The 20,637-nt window shown below is 48.2% G+C and overlaps 1 protein-coding gene across 5 annotated transcripts in view; it reads right to left on the bottom strand.

Annotated features, from left to right (window-relative positions):
* Positions 1 to 20,637, bottom strand: part of LOC111158599 (CUGBP Elav-like family member 2) — a 321,671-nt gene that overhangs the window by 46,612 nt on the left and 254,422 nt on the right. For all 5 annotated transcript variants that reach the window (XM_022520725.1, XM_022520726.1, XM_022520724.1 and 2 more), the window contains exons 5-7: positions 15,221 to 15,355; positions 7,031 to 7,110; positions 2,747 to 2,905 (exon numbers count right to left, since the gene is read on the bottom strand). In XM_022520725.1, the coding sequence (XP_022376433.1) occupies positions 2,747 to 2,905; positions 7,031 to 7,110; positions 15,221 to 15,355 (374 nt within the window). The remainder of the gene's footprint in view (positions 1 to 2,746; positions 2,906 to 7,030; positions 7,111 to 15,220; positions 15,356 to 20,637) is intronic.

Here is a 20,637-nt window from a genome sequence, read left to right as displayed (position 1 = left end):
GTAGATCAAGACAGACATCGTGTACAGAGCAGCAAGCATCTAGTTATCCTTGCTCTGAAGTCCTCAGACACCGGGAGGCCCAGGTTCACCAGACTTGTTATTGAGAAATGTTATGATACTATGTGCTTAAGAGGACACGACCGATTTGTGATTCTACAAATAGCTTTGAGAATTTGTTTGGAGCATGGCAGAGCCACACAGAGAGTCACTCCTCTGGGTCACGGCAGCTGTTTTTGAGTTCAGTCGCAAGCGAAGTCTACAGCTGGGCAGGACTCAGAAATGGGCTCCATCCGGGCACTGAGAAGCACTAAGTGGAACGGAATCCAGTGGCCGATCTGGCCCGAGTCTCAGTTACCATGATGGTAAGGGGGTCAGCAGGGACAGGTACCAGAGGAACATCTGTGATGTTTACTCATCCCTCCTGACTTGTTGAAATGCACTGGATTACACACAGACTCAGACACACACACGGGGAACAGCGAGGAAGGAGGAGAAGTTAGGGATTAACCCTTTGCATGGACAGAAATCCCTTATTTTGATTTGATTTCATGGGTTTCCCATTCTCTGGTAGTTGTAAGCCCTTACTCCCTTTCCTACAAGGTATGTTTAAAAATTAAAGCGAGGTAAAATTAAATTAGCTTTGAAGCTGTTTTGAGGAATTAATAATACCTACTGAGGTATGTGGAAATATGTGGCCTTGAACTATATTATATATAGTTTGTATATATATACATATATAAAAAAATATATATAATACATATATATATATAATACATACATATATAAATATGTAGCCTTGAACTATATTACCCAGGATTCTGTCCACGGATGGCCATTCTCTGGTGGGCCAGAGTCAAAAACTACCCTTCAGCCCACAAGCCCACAAGCAGGGGATGCCTTAAAGGCCAAGGGCTCTTCCGAAGAAATGGGTCTTCCAACGGAAAGGGGCATAATGAACATGGTCGAGAACGAATGAAAGCCCACAGTAGGAGCAAACGTCATTCAGATCATAGAAAAATATGTTTTTATAAATGACGTTGAGATGAATTCTTCTTCAGGGTATGGAACAATTTGCAGCTGCGGTCAAAGAAACACATGCTAGAGACAAGTCGTCTCTGCTGTGGGGCGTGGGGGAGGGGCCGGAAGTTGGGGGACAGGCACAGGAGTCTGGGTTTTTAGAAATGGTGGAGCAGGAAGCTGGATTCTTAGAAATTATGAAAAGGTGAGCCTGACATCCATCTTGGACACCAATTCTGGTATCCACAAGAGATGGTCTATGAATAAGTGAAAAGCACAAGTTTGGGGAAAACAAATGACCGTTCAGCTCATAAGACATTAACAAGACTTTGTTTCATTACATCTCAGACAGAGAGACCAAGAAAACAATATGGCAGAGCAAATACGGGTTTTTTTTTTTTTTTTTTTAAGCAAGACCTCTGATGCAATCGCTCCCGGGGTCTCTGTGGCGAGGACTCAGAAATGGCTATAGGGCGACTGGAAAGTCCGTCAATGCTCTTACTAACGACACGAGCGAAGACGGGAGAAGCAGGCGCCGCCTTCGCTGAGCAAACGTGCACCAGGAGGTGTTAACAGCCAGATGCCCCGGGCGCGGCCCGGCAGGCGCAGAGAGGAACGTGAGCCACAGCACAGGGCAGGAATCCCCGCCCGCCAGCAGCTCGGGCTCGGTGAGGCTGCGAAAGCTCCTGGCGCCTCCTTCCCCGCCCGCACCGGCCGGCTCCTCCGACCTACCCTGTCCTTACAGGACAGCCCCCTGTAAACTACGCAGGCTAACGGACCCCGCGGTCCCGAGGGGGGCAGTTAAAGTGCCAAGTGGCAGAATCAGGACAGAACACGCACACACACACGCACGCGCCCCACACGGGCACACGGGACAGGCCAGGGCACCAGCCCCGAACTTGCGATGCGAATTTACAGTCGTCAGCGGGGGGGTCCAGCATGCGGGAGCCGAAGCAGGAGCGCGGGCTAGGGTACCATGGTTCGCGGGGCTCAACTAGAAACAAATAAAGACCTGGACCCCTGTGAGCTGCCTCCCGCCTCACGGGCGACGAGGTCAGCACGAGGGACCCTCCCGGGCTACGTGAGGATCCTGCGACGTCCATGGGGGGGGTCGCTGATCTGGGTGAGGTTTAGCTCTTGCCACGGGAACTGTATTTCCCAGCGACACACGGTATTTTACGGGGGTGGTTGAAAGAATTGGGTTTATCTGCCCTGAAATAGGATCTCATGTTTGGGTCCCAAACAGATGAAGAAACGTTTGATTTCGTCACTGCGGTTCCACAGGGAAGGGCCAGGACCACCGAATGGCAGGGCCGCGGGGACTTCGCTGGCGGTCCCAGCGTGGACTGTGCTCACCTCTCGGGCCACACCGGCCTCGGGGTCACTAGGCCGTCCTCAAGCGTGCCACCCCCTGTCGCACAAGACATTACGAGGTCTCGGAAACAGCGGTTAGAAACGTGGCCTCGTGGGCCTCGGCTCAGCCGACCTCAGGCCAGAAGGAGTCACGACCTGCTGCCACTCGAGTTAACTCGGATAACTACCGTGCACCAACGCTGATCTCAGTAATTTCCCCAGATTTGAAATGCCGCACACACGGAATTCTTTTGGGAACTTTGTAGTGTGTGTGTGTGTGTTGGGGGGGAGGGCAAGGCGCTTTGGGGAGGCCACAGCGGGGACGGCCCCCTCCGCCCTCTCGGGGACGCGGCCCTGACCCTGGCCGGGCACTTACCGCCAGGTACTGTGGGGTGAGTCCGCCCAGACCCGTCAGGTTCCCCCAGGTGGCAGTGTTGAGCTGTTGCATCTGCTGGGCCAGCTGCTGCTGGAGGCGCCTTTGCTCCTTGTCCTTCTGAGTGTCCGCGAACTTCACTACGATGGGCGAGGAGCAGCCCTGTGGTCAGACACAGCGGAAAGTGAAGAGGGGGGTTACCGCCTGGCTGAATCCTCCCGCGACACTCAGCACTGGACCTAGCTCTCTCAACTATCTTGGAGCACATGGAACCTTCTGGAAGGTTTTTAGTTTTTGTTTTTGAATGGCCTGATATTCCTTCTTCTTCTCTGACCAGTACCATCAACCGAAAATTCCAGATACTGCCACTGGTTTCTCGGGGGATCTGGCGGTCGGTGAAGCTATTCGCTTTCTTGCTGTGCTTATTACACTGCCTCTCCTCCTCTCTTCGCGTGTCTTCCTCCAACCTTCCCAGGACCTCCTCAGAGACAAGAGACCTTATCAATGTTCTTTAATTAAGCTTCATGGTTCGCTTGCCTGCAAGACAGACTTGCCTGTGTGTCTGCCTGTCCCCACGCGTGAGCGGGGGACAGAGAAGGAGAGATACTGCGGTGGGAAGGAACATGTCCCTCGTTCTCGTATTTATTTTTTCACTCTTTCCATTGTCGGGGCCGCTTTTTTGAACTTTGGAGCGCGGGAGTCCTCCCGACGCAGCACTACAGATGGGAGAGGAGGGTTTTGTTTTAGGAAACGTGGATGGGAGGCAGGAGAGATTGAGGACACAGGCCCGGCCCAGCGGCACAGGGAGGCCTCTCTCCCTTCTCGAATGTATCTACTCTATCCCCCTCACCCAGGGCTCCTGCAAACCGCCGGTCTCTGCAGCATAGTCTAGTGAAAGCAGCTGTATGGGACGTGGCTTCTCTCGTCAATGGAGCTCACCGTTCTAGGTGCTTCTTTTCAGTTTCTGTTCCCTTTAAAAGGCAGCGAGTAGGGGCAGTGGGGGAGTGCATGGCCAAGGGATACAGACTAGGACGAATTCATGTCCGAGATGGAGAAACTCATTAGGGAAACTAAGGGCCTGCGTCTCCAGCAGGAAGACCTCCCTGAGCTGCTCTGGAACATTCGCCCCTCAGCCAACATGCGGCAGAGACACGAGTTCCTCCCTTCCCCACCCTTCTCCCTCTTACTACGGCTTGCCTACACATCTCATCACCGTTAAAGCTGTTAAATTTTGCTGAGGTAAAAAGAAGTCATTCTACCTAGGTGATTAAAAAAAAAAACAACTTTTATTAAAACTCAGCATGATAATAGACCTCTCTCTCCCCTCTCAGAAATTTTATATTCCTACTTAAATGAGCTCTCTCTCTTTCTCTTTCCCTTCCCCTTGGGCCATTTTTCTTTCTCCTAGAGAACAAACCTGCATGTGTTTTTTTTCTTATCACCTTGAGTAGTTACTGGGGATGTAGCTGTGAATATGTGCGGCTACCGTGTCTGTTATGAGCAAAATTTAAAAAAAAATGTGCAAAAAACGAGGTGGCTGTTTCAGTTTGAACTTGCAGTGTCCCAGTCTTCAGCGCGTAGCCATGGCCACAGGACAGAATGTTAAATGTCAGTCAACCGCATGAAAATAATCTTTCCACCACTTAAAAAAAAAAAATCTATACTTCATTTTTCTTCTTCTGCTCCATATTTCAGCACTTCGTTGCTTTAGAGAGAGCAAAATACTCTGAAAATGGAAATTATACAGAGGGAGGGTTTTGTATGGAAAGGGCTGTTACTGTTGTATCTAATTTGTTCCATAAAAAATCATAGCATCTCCTCCTAAGAGTACCTTTACTGTTTTTTTTTCTTCCTTAAAAAAAAAAAAAAAAGATAAAGAAGCAAAATTTAGGTCCAAAATAACTTGTTTAAGCCGTAAATAGGGAAACTGGGATGGGCGCAGATTGGAGGAAAGTGGAAAAACAGAAAGTACGATATAAAAATTGTTTTAAAGAACATGTTCTTTTAAACTTTAACATTCAAATCATTTTGAATTTAAGTTTCTTAGATAATACATCTTGGTTAAAGATGTGAGCCAGAGTCCTGAAAATAACAAAATTAGTTAAAAAAAAAATCCAACAAACTTCGGTTGTACAACTATAATGTGACTGGCATACGATAAAGTCTTCCATTTAAATGTCAGTATTTTTTAAATTCAACGAGAAATTTCAATGTCTGAGGGTCCCTCTGTCTGAGCCTGGGTGTTCCAGATTTAAAAACAAGTTGCACCAAATTTGATTTTTTTTTTTTTTTTAATATTACAGATGTCAATACCAAAGGGTCAAGGATTTCCTAAGAATGAATTTGCTCCACTCTCTCCTGCAGATTCTTTTCATTCTGAGCCCTGTTCTTCTTTGGTTCTGGTTCATACCCAGGTCTGCGCTACGTTCCCGAGCTCTCTCCCTGCGGGAACACAGGAGAACACAGACCAGCATCCTCTGCAGCTTTACTTAGGGGACCCTGATGGAGGAACTGGGGTTAGAGCTGAAAGAATTTAGGTTAAAAAATCATCTAAGGTACCAATCACTAAATTACAGGAAATAAAAATGATTAAAGAGGCACATGTATGGAAGTTAATAAATACAGGTGAAAACTTTTTTTTTTTTTTTCCCTTCCCTAACCATACTCTTTGATCTCCAAACTGAAGGGTGGCTGGGATTCAGACTGATCCCAATAATGGAGCAGCCGGAGAGAAAGTGGGGGACAAACACAGCATCAAGTGTGACTGCACGTCGTACAAGACTGGATCCCTAGGTATTTCAAATCCTGCTAATTATCTCTTATTGTGGCCGATTTTCACCTGAGCTCGCCTTCAGGTAGGGGGGTGTGAGTGTCTTAAAAATGCATTGCACTGAAAGGAAAACACAGTGATTATATAAGATATGTTAGGAATATCAAAGTCAAAATGAAGCTCAAAATAGACAATAGGCTTTGCAATGCTGATATCAAAACTCAGAAAAGTACAGGAAACACTTAATGACAAGGCCATGCACACTCCTTGCCCCCCTCGTCCACCCACCTTCCGCCTCACTGTAAAAAAAGTTGCCCACAAAACATGACGTGGAATGATCACTTAGCTCCCAGCATGCTTTGGGAGATGCAGCATTGCAAAAAACGAACAAAACAAACAAATAAAAAATAAAGAAAAATAACCCCCCCCAAAGAAGGAGGTTAAAAAAAAAAAAAAAAAAAAGCGCAAACGATCCGTAAAGAAATTTTTGCACATTAAATAAAATTGAAAATATTTTGCTTTCCAGAAGATGAAAACGTAACTTCCGGTAACACCACAGGGCCACCTTGAGAAAAGATCACCCGTACACAGATATACAGAGTACAGAACATGCACTCCCAAATGATTCTACCAGACAGTACAGAGTAAGTCACAGCATATCACTCTTGGAATGCTTTTGTGCAAAATTCTGAAAGGCCAGACCCAAATCACAGACTAGAAGTACAGAGCCATCTATCTACGTGAGTGGGTGAAACACTCACATCGGCGTATCCATCTTCCCCCAAAGCCACTATCTCTCATTAGGACACCAGATTTGAGCCTTCATGTTTCTTTCATCGTGCATTTTTTTTTTGTTTTCCAAAAAGATGAATCTGATTTTTCAAGGGATTCTCATCCATTAACATTTTCACTGGTTAAACAATGTAGGAGAGGTATTAATTTTCTCCTGACATTCTTGATGCAAAAACACAATTCTGTTGGACTAAAGAGAACTTGAGCCCACACTGAAGGGAGGAAAAAAAAAAAAAAAGAAAGAAAAACAGAAAAAGGAAAAAAAAATTAAAAAGAGCCCTGTGACTGGCACAGGGTGGGCTGTAATTTGGAGGGATGGTGGCTAAGGCTGACTCTGTACCAACCCCGGACCAGGAACGGGCTGGGTCCTGGAGAGGTCAAGGAGGAGTCGTGGTTTACATCGCATCATGAATGCTGTGCGGCAGGGCCCAGGGCCACTGCAATAAAAGGCTCAAAAAATAATGTACAGCTGTGGAAGGTTCTACTAAATGCATTTCAAGTCATTAGGGGAAAAATTCAGAGAGCGAGAGAGAGAGAGAGCGAGAGAGAGAGTGAGAGAGCGAGAGAGAGAGAGAGAGAGAGGATGAAGATGAATGAATGAATGGAAGAGATGGTGGAAGTGTCCGTCTGTGATTGTCACTGAACAATCCGCACAGGAGAGAGCTGCTTTACCATTCCCCATCATTTGCACAAAGAAAACAAAGAAAGGGCAGATGATACAGTACCTCCATGGTCTGAGACTGATGCATGGCTTTGATTGCATTCTGTGCCATTGCCCTTGTAGAAAATGTGACAAACGCACAGCCTGTGGGAAACAAGGGGACAGGGAGCAGGAAAGACAAAAAACAACAAGACAAAAGGGTTGGACGCTTGTTAAACCAACACAGTCTACGAGAACTGCCACAGGACGCCACTGTTCTCAGTAGTACATAAAAATCAACAACTTCTCTCTTGGTTTTATCTTAGTTTGCTTTTGACTCACAGTGCTGACTTGCTAATCTGACCAAAGCAGAAAGATTTATTTATTGACTAGTTTATTTTTTAAAATGGAGACGAGGGGAATGTAGTTGGGCACTTTTTTTTTTTTTAAAGACACAGGGGGTCTGAAATTAGCAAGATCTAGTCTGCATTTTCTAAAATAAAAAGTTGCTATTTTACATTTTTCTCCTTGGCTGATCATCTTGACTCAGGGCATCCACACATTCGGGCTTTTGGATTTCAAATTCTAGCGTTGATTTTTTAAGCAGCAAGTAATAAAATCCTCGACACCAAGGGGCAAATTAGCAAATAAAATTCCAAAGGCTCGGAACGTCAGCAAATTAATACATCTGATCTCTTCTGGGTAGTTAAAACATATACATGTATACGCATACACTGATGTGATTCAGATGCAGAGAAATGTACCCCAGCCTGCAGGACCTGTTTAGTGATAATTACTTATGAACAAAAACAAATGCTCTGTTACTCTGAGAATAGTCGATAGTGCATACGAGGCGAAACTTTAAAACCTGCGTTGGATTTCTAAGTTGTAGAAAATCTTTAGGACTTTCCCAAGTTGTGGTTTTGGCTATGCATCCGGGATCTGACCTAAGGTTTAACATCCACCAGACAATGTACAGTTCTCTGAACGCTTCCGGTGAGACCCACTGAACTTTCCATGGCTCTTTATTTCTCGTGCTGTAAAATCACCAGAACCCACAGCGCCTGCCCCAGTGCCTGGTGGCAGGTGCTAGCCACCATGCAGGTCGCCGTTCCAACTACATGGCTCATTGCCCTTTTCACTAATAAAAACACTGTCTGCTGAAATTTACATTTTCTTCATCGTGCACCCTTGGGCTTCTTAGGGGAAAAGACTGTGAAATTAATGCAGATTCAGGCTGATTTTATAATAATACCATAGCACACTAAAAGCTTAGCTAAAGCAATGCAGACTTATTTCACTTATGATCTCTAATGACTTTAAAAGTGCATTGATTTTCAGCTTCTTTAGCTCTGCACAGTTTGAACTTAGGTATCAGAGAATAATTTAGTGTTCCACTCAATTTCTTCAAAACATTATTATTATTACTACTTAAAAGATTTCCAAATGAAGCAGATCTAAACACCGAGAGGCGGGAGCCTGTTGTCATCTCAGAGTGAATGCACGAAAGTGGGATACTGGCATCTGCAATGCAAGATTATTGCCCCTGTGGCCAGTAGGCCAAACAGAATGTTCTACATCCAAAAAAAAAAGAAAAAACCCAAACAAAAAACCCCCCAGCAGATTGTTTGATTTATGTAAATCAATTTGTGAGCCATAAAATATATTTTCTTCTTTTGCTCTGCCTGAGTACCTGGTGAGATTATCAAGTCAATACTGTATTAGCACCTTTTAATCAAACAGCAATAAGAGAAAGCAACACCTGCCCATTATCCCCAAAGCACAAAAACATCCAGTCATGAAAATAAGTCAATGCATTTTTTTTTTTTTTTTTTTTTGCATCATGCCGTAATTTTGAATACAACAAAACTCTGAGTACACGGGAGAGTCATCTCTCATTGACCTCCCAGTTACGCTGGCCTCAAGAAGCCTGAGGTCTAGCTTGCTATGAATGCCGAGTGGTTTCGTACATTCTCTGACATTATAGCAGCTAGTGAGGCTTACTATTTAGACACACTGCCTGCTCCTCCACTGGCTGTAGCTTCTGTCGTCAGGGAAAGCGATCTGGAGCCTTCTTTGAGGCATCTAGAAGGTGTGTGTAACAGCGTGCGACAGAGGACAGCACGTCTACGGGCTTCCATATTGTGACTCAGCTCTACAATCCGAGAGCCCCAAAGTTACCGTCCGTCTCCAAATAATACCCCTTCAAGAACATTGTGATTATCACCGACATCGTTAATGGAGGCGAGAACACTAAGATGTGTCTTCTTCCGTTTCTTGAGACCACAATGGAATTATTTGCTTTTGCAAATCCTCTAAGGGAAATATACCTGACATCATGTGAAGCCTGGCCTAACTCTGCTTTTAATAGTCAAGAAGGCTGTTTCATTCACTTTATTTGCTCTTATTATCCAGGAACATGTGCCGAACTGACAGTTTCTGAATGGAGGTTAAGAATGCATTAAAAAAAAAACACACATATAAAATGTCAACAGAAATCAATAAGGCACAGTTTATGCATTTACCACAATTTCAGAACAAACAGAACTTTTTCAGTAACTTAGTGAGAAAGATACAGCAATTAGCAGGTCTCAGAAGTATAAGCAATAGAACAATAAAATTCTGTCTCTATAAACTTGAACGACTGCTCTTTCCTCTCTGAAACTTGCAATTAAAAGCTCGAATTGATGTTTCTAATTACAGAACCCTTACTGCATCCCCCCCCCCCCAAAAAAATATCTCTGACACATCTGATGACTCCTTTAACCTTTTTACTCCTTTGGCAGTGGTGTAGGAAGAGAGAACCTGTCACGTCAGGGGCTCTGTCAAGTTCGGACTATGTACGGTGTTCAATTACTTCAGAGGGAAATGATTGTTGTTTGTAAAGGGAGTGCGCGTGTTGAAAATTTCCCTCCCTCTGCCATTCTGAACTTCCACAACTTCAGAACCCAATGTTTCATGGCTTGGTAGCTTGTTAACCTTTGTAATTTCTGCTCTAGTCCTCTGGTTAGATGTTAATTTTCTTTTCCCCATCACTGAAAACATGGTGGCGGCTTTAGGATTATGCCTCAGATCTGTAGCTTTTCACTAATATAGGGTCATCTGAGCTTCTTCCATGAAGACTGGCTGCCAGCTTCTCTGACCTTGTAGAGTCAGCCCTCCACTGTTCTAGACTAGTGGATGTCCTGTCTCAGTAGTCAGTTCTCTGGCTACTGACTAAAATGCAGGAGAAACTAGAATGGGGCAAAAAAGATCACATGTACCAAGATAATGAAGCTTTTTAAAAAAAATTTTGGGGGTTTTGTTTTGTTTTCCTTAGGAAAGGTAGTCTGTATATCATTGTCTTAAAGCCTCTCCATATACATAATAGCTGAAAAAAATAAAGGAAAAGTCTGTCCTTAACTGTGGCCAACCTGTCATTTACCTTACAATTATTTATTGTCTCTACTACTTTCAGAATGTCAGAGATTGCTCACAGAAATGAAAGGAACCGAACTCCTCCTAGTTCAGTGAGGTTGCCTTCTTGCTGCTAAAACAGATAAATGATTGACTGGAGAAAGGTTTCTCCAAGTAATTTCCTCCTACAGACGGGATCTAAGGAAAGCACGTGGCCCTGTCACAGAGAAGATTCTGGAACACATCTATTACACTTGTCATCTCAACCGAAAAGCTATCTTTGCTCAGGTGTTCTACCCTTTCTCTCAGCTGCAGGAGAATTTTGAGAGAACGAGATGAATTCTTGGTCTGCGCCAGAAAAAAACAGAGCGAGCGAGAGAGAGGGGGAAGGAAAGTAGGAAGGAAGGAACTTTTAAAAGCACGTCTAACGCCAGGGCCTCTTGCTTTTCTGCCTCTTCTTTGAAAGAGAAGCAGCAGCCTGCTAGATTTCAAATGAGGAGGATAATTTAAAATAACTTGGGCAGCGTGAAAGCACTTGCGGCCTAGGGAAGACTTGTTTATAAATTCCCGTTGTGCCAGAGAAAGTTCTTAATGCAGCCAATTTTCCTTGTTGTATCTTTTTAGCAGTGGCAGAATTTATTAAACGTACCTATCACTACCACGCGAGAGCTTCCCAACTACCGCGTGGATGGGCCATCCCCAGGGTTGGGTTAGTTCACTTGGAACTGGCGGGGAGAGACAGCTGATCCGTGCTGCCCGAGGCTGAGTGTGGAGGAGGACTTACTGCTTTGCAGAAATCTCACCCCTGTGAGGAGCTTCAGAGACTGTCCTCAGAACGACAAAATACAGTTAGTAACCCCAGGGTATTTGATACGCGTTTCCACGTCTGTTTAGATGCTGAGCGGGCACGCCTAAGACATCCTGATCAAAACCGAGTCCGCTCCAGGTACGTATTTCCAAAGTCAAAAGCCCTGTCCTAATATTCTGATCAGATACAATGGAAACAAATGAGGATTTAAGGGCTAAAGCCAGTCTGGGCTTGCCAACATCCCCGAAAATATTGCCAATTTCATTTGTCAAGGGTTTTGGCAGGAGGACGTTGGAACACTGTAAACACAGCTGGAATATTCTTAAACAAGCAGAAAGTTACCTTACATGGCAGTGCAGATCTGACTACACTTCACAGGGACAGGAAAAGGAGAGAAACTCTTTTCTGGTCTCCGAGTTACGGAGAGTCGTTGCCAGAGTGCAGAAGGCGAGCCGTGTAGACTATACCCGGACGGGCTATGCTGACTGTGGGGTTACGGGTACGTGAGAACATGTGCATCTTAGGAAACCAACAGGCGGAGGGGACGCTGATAAATAAATGCACCGGCGGAGAAGACTTCCAGCCTAGATTTTGAGAGCAGATGCCCCATCTGACTTCCTGTGCATAGGCTCGTGGCATCCTGCTCGCTTTCTCCAAGAAGGTCCATTTGGCAGGCCTGGGAGGCCCGCCTGCTGTTGCAGAAGGAGCTGAGTATTATGAAGGGGCTGGAAAGCACCTCAAACCAGGTTTTCCAAATGAGAAAAGATGGCAGAATGGGTTACTGGCCCCAGAGGGGAAAACCCATGCTTAGCTGCGGGCACATTGCGTAAAGAGAGTCAGACTCCTGATGCTCGCTGAGCGCTGGTTTCAACGTGCTTGGTAGATGCCAGCTGCTGGTCTGCGTGCAGCCATGACAATTCCTAGGGAGGGGTGGGCGGGGGGGGGGTCTGATCTGGAACCTGGCACAAATCGGGGACTGCAGAGTCCTGATGGACTTTACAAATGCTCTTTCTTGCCAATATGGAGATGACAATTTTTGTTTTAAAGACGGTGATTCTAAGCCAAAGTCCAGAGCTGTGGGTGCTGACAGCCCACTACCTGCATCAGTGGGGCAGCCCCGATCCTATAAGCCTGGGCAAACCTCGGCTTCGCAGCCTGCAGGGAGGAAGGGAAGCCATGGAGGTGGCAGAGAAGACAGGACAGGAGACACGTGGTGGAGAAAGCCAAGAACCGCCTCTTTTGTCTTCATTCTTGTAGCGGAACCAGGTAGGAGTGAAGCCAGGAAAGTGAACCACTTCTCTGGACCTCTCCCTCGTGACCAAATGGTGTGAGTGCAAAACCTTTTTCCGGACTAGCTCATACTCAGTTTAGCATTAGAAGGTGCTTTCCAGAGCAGCTCACCTTTCCTTTCACTTAGTTTTTATTTATTTATTTGTGTCTCAAACAGCTGAGCTACCAACAGGCAGGGAGACGGGAAATGCTGAGCACCCTTTATCTGCAGAGCCACTAATGGAAGACCCTCATTAATATTTGATTGAGAACTGCAATTCTTTAATGAAAGCAAAATAGTGGCACAAAAGAGAATTGTTCTTTTCACAAATACACGGATTCAGGAGCCTCCCCTGTACCCGGGAGTCCCTGCTTGAAAAACTGAACACTGTCCAGCCTTGTATTTCAGAACAAGTGGTTATAAATGAGTATTTCCTTTTTTGCCATAGGGAATTCTCATCCGGTCCCCAGAAATTACTTTTCTGTGAAGAAGGAGGAGGAGGAGGAGGAAAAAAAAAAAAGGCAGGGAGGAGGAGTCTACTCTTTACACCGAGCCATCATCTGCATAAAATGCGGGTGAGAACGCTCCCAAAACGCCCGCGGACATCGGCCGCTCTGGCGCCCCCGTGTCCGCGGCCGCGTCTTGCTCTCCCCTGCGGGCCGGGCGCCTGGCAGATCTCATCCTCGGAGGTAACGCCGTCGGCTCAAGCAGCTGAAGATGCTCCTTGTTACTGTCTCCCCTGGACAGTCGGGGAAAGTGTCCGGGGGCCCCGGGCCCGCAGAGGCAGAGCAGGAGCCGAGGTCTCTCTTAAGTCAAGCCCTGGGATGGGAGCGGGGCAGCTACGGTGACTGGTGCCATTCACAAAGGGGCAAACTGAGGCACAGAGCTAGGATGAGGAACTCGGAAGGCCTGGAACTGGATCTCGGGGTCACTGACCTCTGGGCCCTATACCATGATTAAGTGAAGGGCCTTCCTTTCTGTTCTATCTCCGTGCTACATGCCTTGGGGAATGCGAAACTGCCCAGATGGGCGTGTGGCTGAGAATAGGGGGAGAGAAGAGGGGTTCGGACTGCTGCGTTGGCAGTGGGACAGGGTTTGCAAAGACAGGATCACATGTCTCCTCTGTGTTTTCTTTTTCGGCTAGCCTCACTGCCTTTTCCCATGGGGTTCTCCTCCACCCCGGGTTGGTCCCCTTGAGTGGGTGGGTATCTCTCACAACTGCTGGCAGAGTTAGAGGACCCCAGGCGACAGAAGGGCTCTTGGGGAGCGGGTGTGCCAGAGTGGAGATCCCAGCCTCCTCCTATGCCCCTGGGGCTGTGTGGCCATGGGCCTGGGGTGCTGCCGTGGGGGACGCCAGTGACCGTATGGGTGGCGAGCCACGGCTTAGGGTCTGCAGGCTAGGGTCCCACTCAGGACCCATCTGGGGCGGCTGTGGGAGAGGCCCGTGTTTGCAGGGAGGCAGAATGACAACATTTGCAACTCTCGGGGAAAGCTCCAGCTGTCACTCCCCTGCCTCCTTCCTTTTAAAACCACCTTCGGAAGAAAACATGAGCACCACAAGCTGGAAGCTATTCCGCCTCCTTCTCCTGTTCCCTCGACTACCTCCATGCGGGGCTCTGGAGGTGGGTGTAGGCGGGAAACCTTTGTTCCCTGTGTCTTCCCCTCTAGCAGCTGACATCGTGAAGTTTCGTGTCTCAAAGTCAAAAGAACAAATGTTCTTCCCCACATGGTGCTGCGTTTAGCTAAAAGGAGGGAGATGGGTGAAAATCAGTGCTTTGAGATGTAAGGCCCGACCTTTCCTCCCAGCACCGGGAATGAGATGGCAGTGCTGGCCCAGAACCGGAGCCTGGGAATGACAAGAAGTTTCTAATCAGCCCCGCGGAAACTGCATCAGTGAGCACATTATTAGAATGAGATCCTCTCTGTGTTACAAACATGGGGATTTCTTAGAAGAGGTGAAAAATACGTTGTATGCATACACTCTGACTGTAGCCTCCTGGGCCGTCTCAGGAAACACAGTCTGATGGGGGGTGGGCGCCAGTGACAGCGCTTCTGAGTGGTTTAGGAAGGGTCTGTGTGGCGCTGTCCGAGAAGAGGAAAACACGGAGAGAGAACAGTTCTTTCCAGTTCCCTTGGAGAGCTGCTTGTGAAACTGCTGGTTTCCGTCAGTGCTCGAAGCCACCGCCTCTGCTCCTGTCACGGTGACAGAGCTGAGCCTACAATCTCTTGGACCAAGTCACCTCTCTGCCACTTCATGAACTTCCCCCGATCGGGCCTCCAGGAGTTGTGATCTTGAAAATAAAACCCTGATAGCCCGAGACAAGCCCAGCTCTTCGGAGCCCCTACCTGCTCTGCACTACACGGAAACACCGATGTTCTCCCTTGGTTTCTATCGCTGTCAAGAGACCCATCCACTTCACGTTTCTCCTGGGCACAGGCAGGAAGCCAGAGACTGAGATGAAAACAACCCGTGTTCTCTTTCCTCCTCCACATCTCTCCCTCACCCCCAAAACGTACTTCAGTTTGAGGTCGGAAGGGCTGTACAACGACAGGGCGGCTCATCGGCTTCCCCGCTGGCCGGGAGAGCCTGAGACAACGCGCTGGCTTCCAGACCTTCTCGACCTGAGAGATACAAGGCGATCCCTTCCGCTACGGTGAAAAGCTCACGGTGGATAACTCGACCGCAGGGGACACGTTACAGGGTAACCTCTTGCTGCGTGCGGTGGCTACGTCTACCTTGACTGTGACACAGAGTTCCAATTAGCACTTAAGGGGAGAGACTTGATAGACGGCCCACTCACCTCGACTCAGCCCATCGGGTCCCCGGAGAATCCGGCATTCTTCTATCTGGCCAAATGGAGAAAACATCACCCTGATATCATTCTCATTACATTTCTTCGAAACCATTCCTATGAACAATTTTCGGTCTTCCACGGCTAGGAGATAAAAATAATGAATGAGCAAAGGCCATTTTGATCCCTTTTCTTGTAATCAATGCCTCATTACTGCACCAAGCCCGGGGGCCCCGGTCATGTGAGAGGAAGCGGCGCTCCAAGGCCAGCCCTTCCGACTTCCAGGCCTGCTTCCTTCTCCACAGCCAAAGCCCCCACCCCACTCTGCCACCCAGCCCTTCCCAGACACTGCTTTCCTCTGTGAGCTCGTCCTTACCCAGACGACACCTTCAGAGGACACCAGATGCTGTGAAGTCCCACCCCCCGCCCCACCCTGTTGGGAAACTCGCAGAGCTTATGGACGGGTTAAGCCCCACGCGCTGGCCCAAGGCTACCGTGACTGAGACATACATCGGAATGTGCCTTCGAATTTTTCTGTAGGTGTTCTTTTAACTTGAATGACCGAGAAAGAAAAACGGTCAGGGAAAGAAAAATAGGAAAAACAGAGGAAGCATGATAGAAAACACAACTTTTAAAGATTTTATTTATTTATTTGACAGATAGAGATCACAAGTAGGCAGAGAGGCAGGCAGAGAGAGAGGAGGAAGCAGGCTCCCCACTGAGCAGAGAGCCCGATGCGGGGCTCGATCCCAGGACCCTGGGATCATGATCTGAGCCGAAGGCAGAGGCTTTAACCCACTGAGCCACCCCGGCGCCCCAGGAAACACAACTTTTAATAAGGCACTTGTTGGAAAAAACCTTCTTCCCCAATTTCAAATAGCTTGGTCCCGTGGATCCAGACAATAAGGAGAGGTAAGGGAGATGCTCCTCTCTCTGGAGAGCCAGTAAATGACCTGCCATCGGTCTGTCTGTCCGTCCGTCCGTCACGCTGGCTATGCAGCTCTAACCAGAACAAGGCATGGTCTGCATTTCTGACTGAAGAGCAAAGCCGCTGTAGGGAGAGAACGGGACTGTGGCCACTGGAGAATCCCATCGGGGTGGTGCCATGCTCGGGCTGGAACCCAGAACAGAAAAGAGCAAGGAGGGAACCGTAACTGTTCTTGGCAACCGGAGACGGGACTCTCGATGACCAGAAATGAGTTCAGGTGTCTTGACAACCACACGCCAATTCTAACCTTGGAAATGGCCACGAGGGTAAGACTGGGAAAGGTTTGCCTCTGATGACTTGGGAGATTTTCCTCAAAATCTACAAGCTTGCGCTCAGGATAAGAAGCCTACATTGAGCCTCAAAGGCTCAATTATCACTGATTTCAGGACAGTGTTTGCAGCCTTTTTTAGGAAAGAGCAAAAAAAAAAAAAAAAAAGAGAGAGAGAGAGAGAGAGAGAGAGAAAGAAAAAACCCCGTTCCAGACGTCCACGGAGAGGAGTCTTGCATTTTAATCCATTTCTTAGAACAGCAAGCAAGGGCAGCCGGCCAGACAGCACCTCACACCGGCCGGCTCGGGAAGGGCCCTGCCGTCCACCGCTGTGTGCAAACCCTTCTGCTGCATCGTCATCTCACTTTTGCTTTCTAATGGGCTCTCATCTCTGTCTCCCTTACGCTTGCCCTGGACAGTCAGTGTCTCCTTTTCATTTAAACAACAAGAATGCATTTTAGACTTTGTAGGGTGAGGTGCTCTTGGTGCACGAGTCCAGCTGGCTGGGTTGGGGTGGGATCGGTCGGGGAAGCAAGGATGGGACCTGGGGAGGTGCCCTCTGGAGCGGCGCCGTCCAGGAGGGGAACCGATCAGTCTGTGACGTCCACTGCAGTAGCTGAAGCCTCGCGTGGCTCCTGAGCCCTTGAAACGTGGCCAGCCGTGTGACTGCGAAACTGCATAGTTACTGTGATTTAACTGCAACTAATTTAAATTTAAAAAGCCACAGGTGACCTTCTAGAGGACAGTGCAGCTCTGAGAGGCCCCTCCCCGTACAGCCACTGGAAGGGAGAGATTTGAAAGAGGTTTTGTGTTCTTCTAAAAGACACCCCCCCCAACCCCGTGGGACAGGGAAGGAACTTGCCTGGGGTCACTCAGCAAGGGGGGGTCCTAGCCTGGACCACACCTGCTGTCCCACATCTGGCTCCAGTCCTGTCTCCTGTGACGTTTCCTAGGAGAGCAGAGGAGGGAGAGGACACCTCCAGTGGACAGCAGGGCCGGGTCAGGAGACCTGCCTGGTCCCAGCCCTGCCACCTAGTTGATGTGTGACCCTGGGGAGTGAGAGGACTTCTGCGGACCTTGGTCTTGTCACCCACAAAATGGGTTTAAATTCTTCTCTTTCCTTGATGTCCTTCTTAAGGAGCAAAGAGAGGGGGGTCCCGCTACATGGCTGGGGTGACTGAAGTACTTGGGGGTGGGGCAGAAATGCTGAAGCCCAGAATCCCACCGGCCAGCCTCACGCTGCCCTCAGGCAGCTCCTGAGTCAGCGCAGAGAAACGCGGGGCTCTGAGGAACCCGGGCGGAAGCTGCGACGCCGTAGCGCATGAGTTACGGATGAGTGCGCCAAGAGCTGGAGAAAGGCTTGGCAGACGGAAGATGCGGCATCTAAGCTGGACTTCAAGGAGCAAGGGCGAGACTGGGAGATGCCTGGGGGCAGCACACGGTGGGGTGGACAGAGGAAAGCAGCCAGGCTTCGGCACCACAGGCATCATTTCCTGCTGCTCCTGTCGAGAGGGGCTTAAGGTGGAAGGACAGGAACACCCTGGGTTAAGCCTCATCAGAGTGGATGTGGGCAATGGCGTCATTGGCTCTGAGTCATCGGGGGAAGCTGGTGAGGACCTGGCTTCCTCCCTTAGATGAACAATCTTACATTTAAGCTCTTTTCTCGCCCATCAGTTTAGGTGAGCTACCAGAGATCTACGGAAAAGTGGTGGAAGGAAGCATCTGTGCTCACCAACACTGGGACCACCAGGGTGACTCAGTGGCCCAGAGGGAACACAGCATCCCCCCGATGGGAAGGAATGGACTGAACATGGTAGAGCAGGGAGCGGCAAACTTCGAGTTGCAGTCGTGACCTCTCCCTGTGCCCCTCACCATCCCTGGGGCTTTTAGGGGAGGAAGCTGTGGCTGTGAGAGTGGAAAAAAAAGATTCTCTTGAATTTCTTCTTATCCTGAAGGATCCCATTTTGGTTCTTTCAAACAGAAGCAAATGATAAATTCCCAGGGAGTCCTTGGTTTCATTGGGAAACCTATCATGATGGCACGGGGCTCCAGCGGATGCTGGCGGAAGCTCAATGAGCAGCTCCCGAGTAAACAAAAGAATGATTTTTTCCTAAGATGGGTAGTAAGAACTGGAAACCACCTGCCAACAAACCCTGGCTTCCGAGGCATCCCACTGGCTAACCCCAGGTCGGGAGATGAAAGAGAACGCTCTTTTCATTACCAAACTGTCGCTAAGGAAATAGAACGGAAACCTACACCATCCAGACGCTCTCCGAAATGCTGATGCCCTCCCGTGTGTGCGCCCCGTCAGGGAAGTTGGATGTTTGCAATCCCTCGATCGCCCTAGTCCCCCGTGGTCCTGACAGCTGGGACCCCATGTGCTTTAAAGGGCAAATGCAGAGAACGGCTCACTCCCTGCTTACTTCCCCCTCGAATTTTCCCGGTGAAAACTTTTCTGTAGAACTTATTCCTGGCATTCCCAGCCTGAGGATCCCTAAGCGACTTTGTTGGCATTTTAAACAAACATAATTATCCTGCGTTCACTGAACTTCCCATTGATTTTTGATGAATTTCTTGGGGGGGTTTATTCCTCAGTGTCCATAGGCAGACAGCGGCTCACTTTGGTTTCCAGTCCACGGGAATGTGGATTGCTTAAAGGAACCTACTGTGTCTATAGTATTGTGTTAAATGCTTTACGGGAATTAAAAAAAAAAAAAAAAGGAAGGAAAGACTAGGTCCCTGCCTGCAAGGGAAAAATCTACTTTCTTTCAGGATACCTGACAACTGGCCGACGGATGATGCCTTTCACACCGTGCGCCGTACAGGTGGGCTGACACTATCACCCGTTACAACGGGACTGGGAGCTATCCCATAACCAGCGACCATTTCAAGTTGTCCTCCCGTGGTGTGGGAAAGGGTTAACATTTTAAGTTTTAAGTGGGGACTTTTCTAAGTTCGGGAAATAGAAACTTCGTTTCTGAAAAACCCCTAATTGTGAGTCTGTGCGAATACCCTGGTGTACAATCTGTCAAAGTCACACCTGGATTCAGGGCGGCCTGAATTAATTAACAACTTTTCAATGTGTTAGTGCTAACATATGGCATTTAATTACTGCCTCCAAATCCGTGAGTCTCTCCACTTTGAATTTCAAAATTATTTCTTTCTCTTCCAGTGCCTCCGAAAGTGAGAGAATGGGGATGCCCATGAATCCCATCTTTGGCGGAGGGTTGCAGGCCTCCGAGCTCCCCGACCATGTTCCATCATCTGGACCCACGAGCTCCAAACTCAGGGCACGGACACCAGGGGTCTGGGAGGCCTTGGGAAGAAAGGGCTTACTTAGCATTTCTGGACATGGGGCTCCAAGCAATGCCGACAAGCTGTGAGGTTGGAGGGCTAAGCAGGGGCATTTATGCTCTGTCTACAGAGTCAACTAAAGCAAAGTAGAGCAAAACAAAACAAAAACACCAACTCTCTCAAGCAGGGACACGACCCAAGAGTGAACACTGGTTCATACTGGCTGGTTGCTGAGACCCCCAGGCCCAGAACCGAAGGTGACCTCTACGGTTTTCTTAGCGCTTACTGCTAGACCGACTTCAGATCCGGCAAGTGACTTTACTTTTCCATCTTGCACAGCAGGTACCTTTTTCTGCACAGCAAACAAAGCTGGAAAAGAGGCCTCCCATGGCACATAGAATGAAAGATGGTGACCCTGTCTGCACTAGGGTATGTTGCCATCTGGAACCCATGCCTCCTCAAGCCTCTGGCTTTGCCGCTACCGAGTGTATGCGGTGTAAGGATGGTAAGACAACTTGGAATCTGAACGTTGGGTATTTACTCACTGTGTTCTTCCTAAAGACCCCAGCATTTTATTGCTGACCCAGAATGGGATTTTTTTTTTCTTTGAACACCTGCCACAGTTAGAAGCACCAGGGCAGAAGTAAAATGCTGTGAGTTTGCAGAAAGATGCTAGAGGCTGCAGCTTAAATCAGAGCCAATTATGAGGGTAGGCTCTAGGAGGCCTGGAGGTCTGGAAAGCCCATGCAGGAAAATCCTGAAGGGCACGACAGATCCGGGAGCAGCCCAGCGGGTCTGGGCTCGCCATGGCGGTTCCCTTTGTCAGAATCTCTAGATGGACAAAAGGGCTTCCAAGAGTGATTGCTTTCTGGAATT

Source organism: Enhydra lutris, unplaced genomic scaffold (genome assembly GCF_002288905.1).
Source record: "Enhydra lutris kenyoni isolate GAN:26980312 unplaced genomic scaffold, ASM228890v2 scaffoldscaffold61, whole genome shotgun sequence".
NCBI lineage: Eukaryota > Metazoa > Chordata > Mammalia > Carnivora > Mustelidae > Enhydra > Enhydra lutris.
Note: the sequence above shows the minus strand (reverse complement) of the source record. Positions and strands in the feature narration are given on the sequence as shown.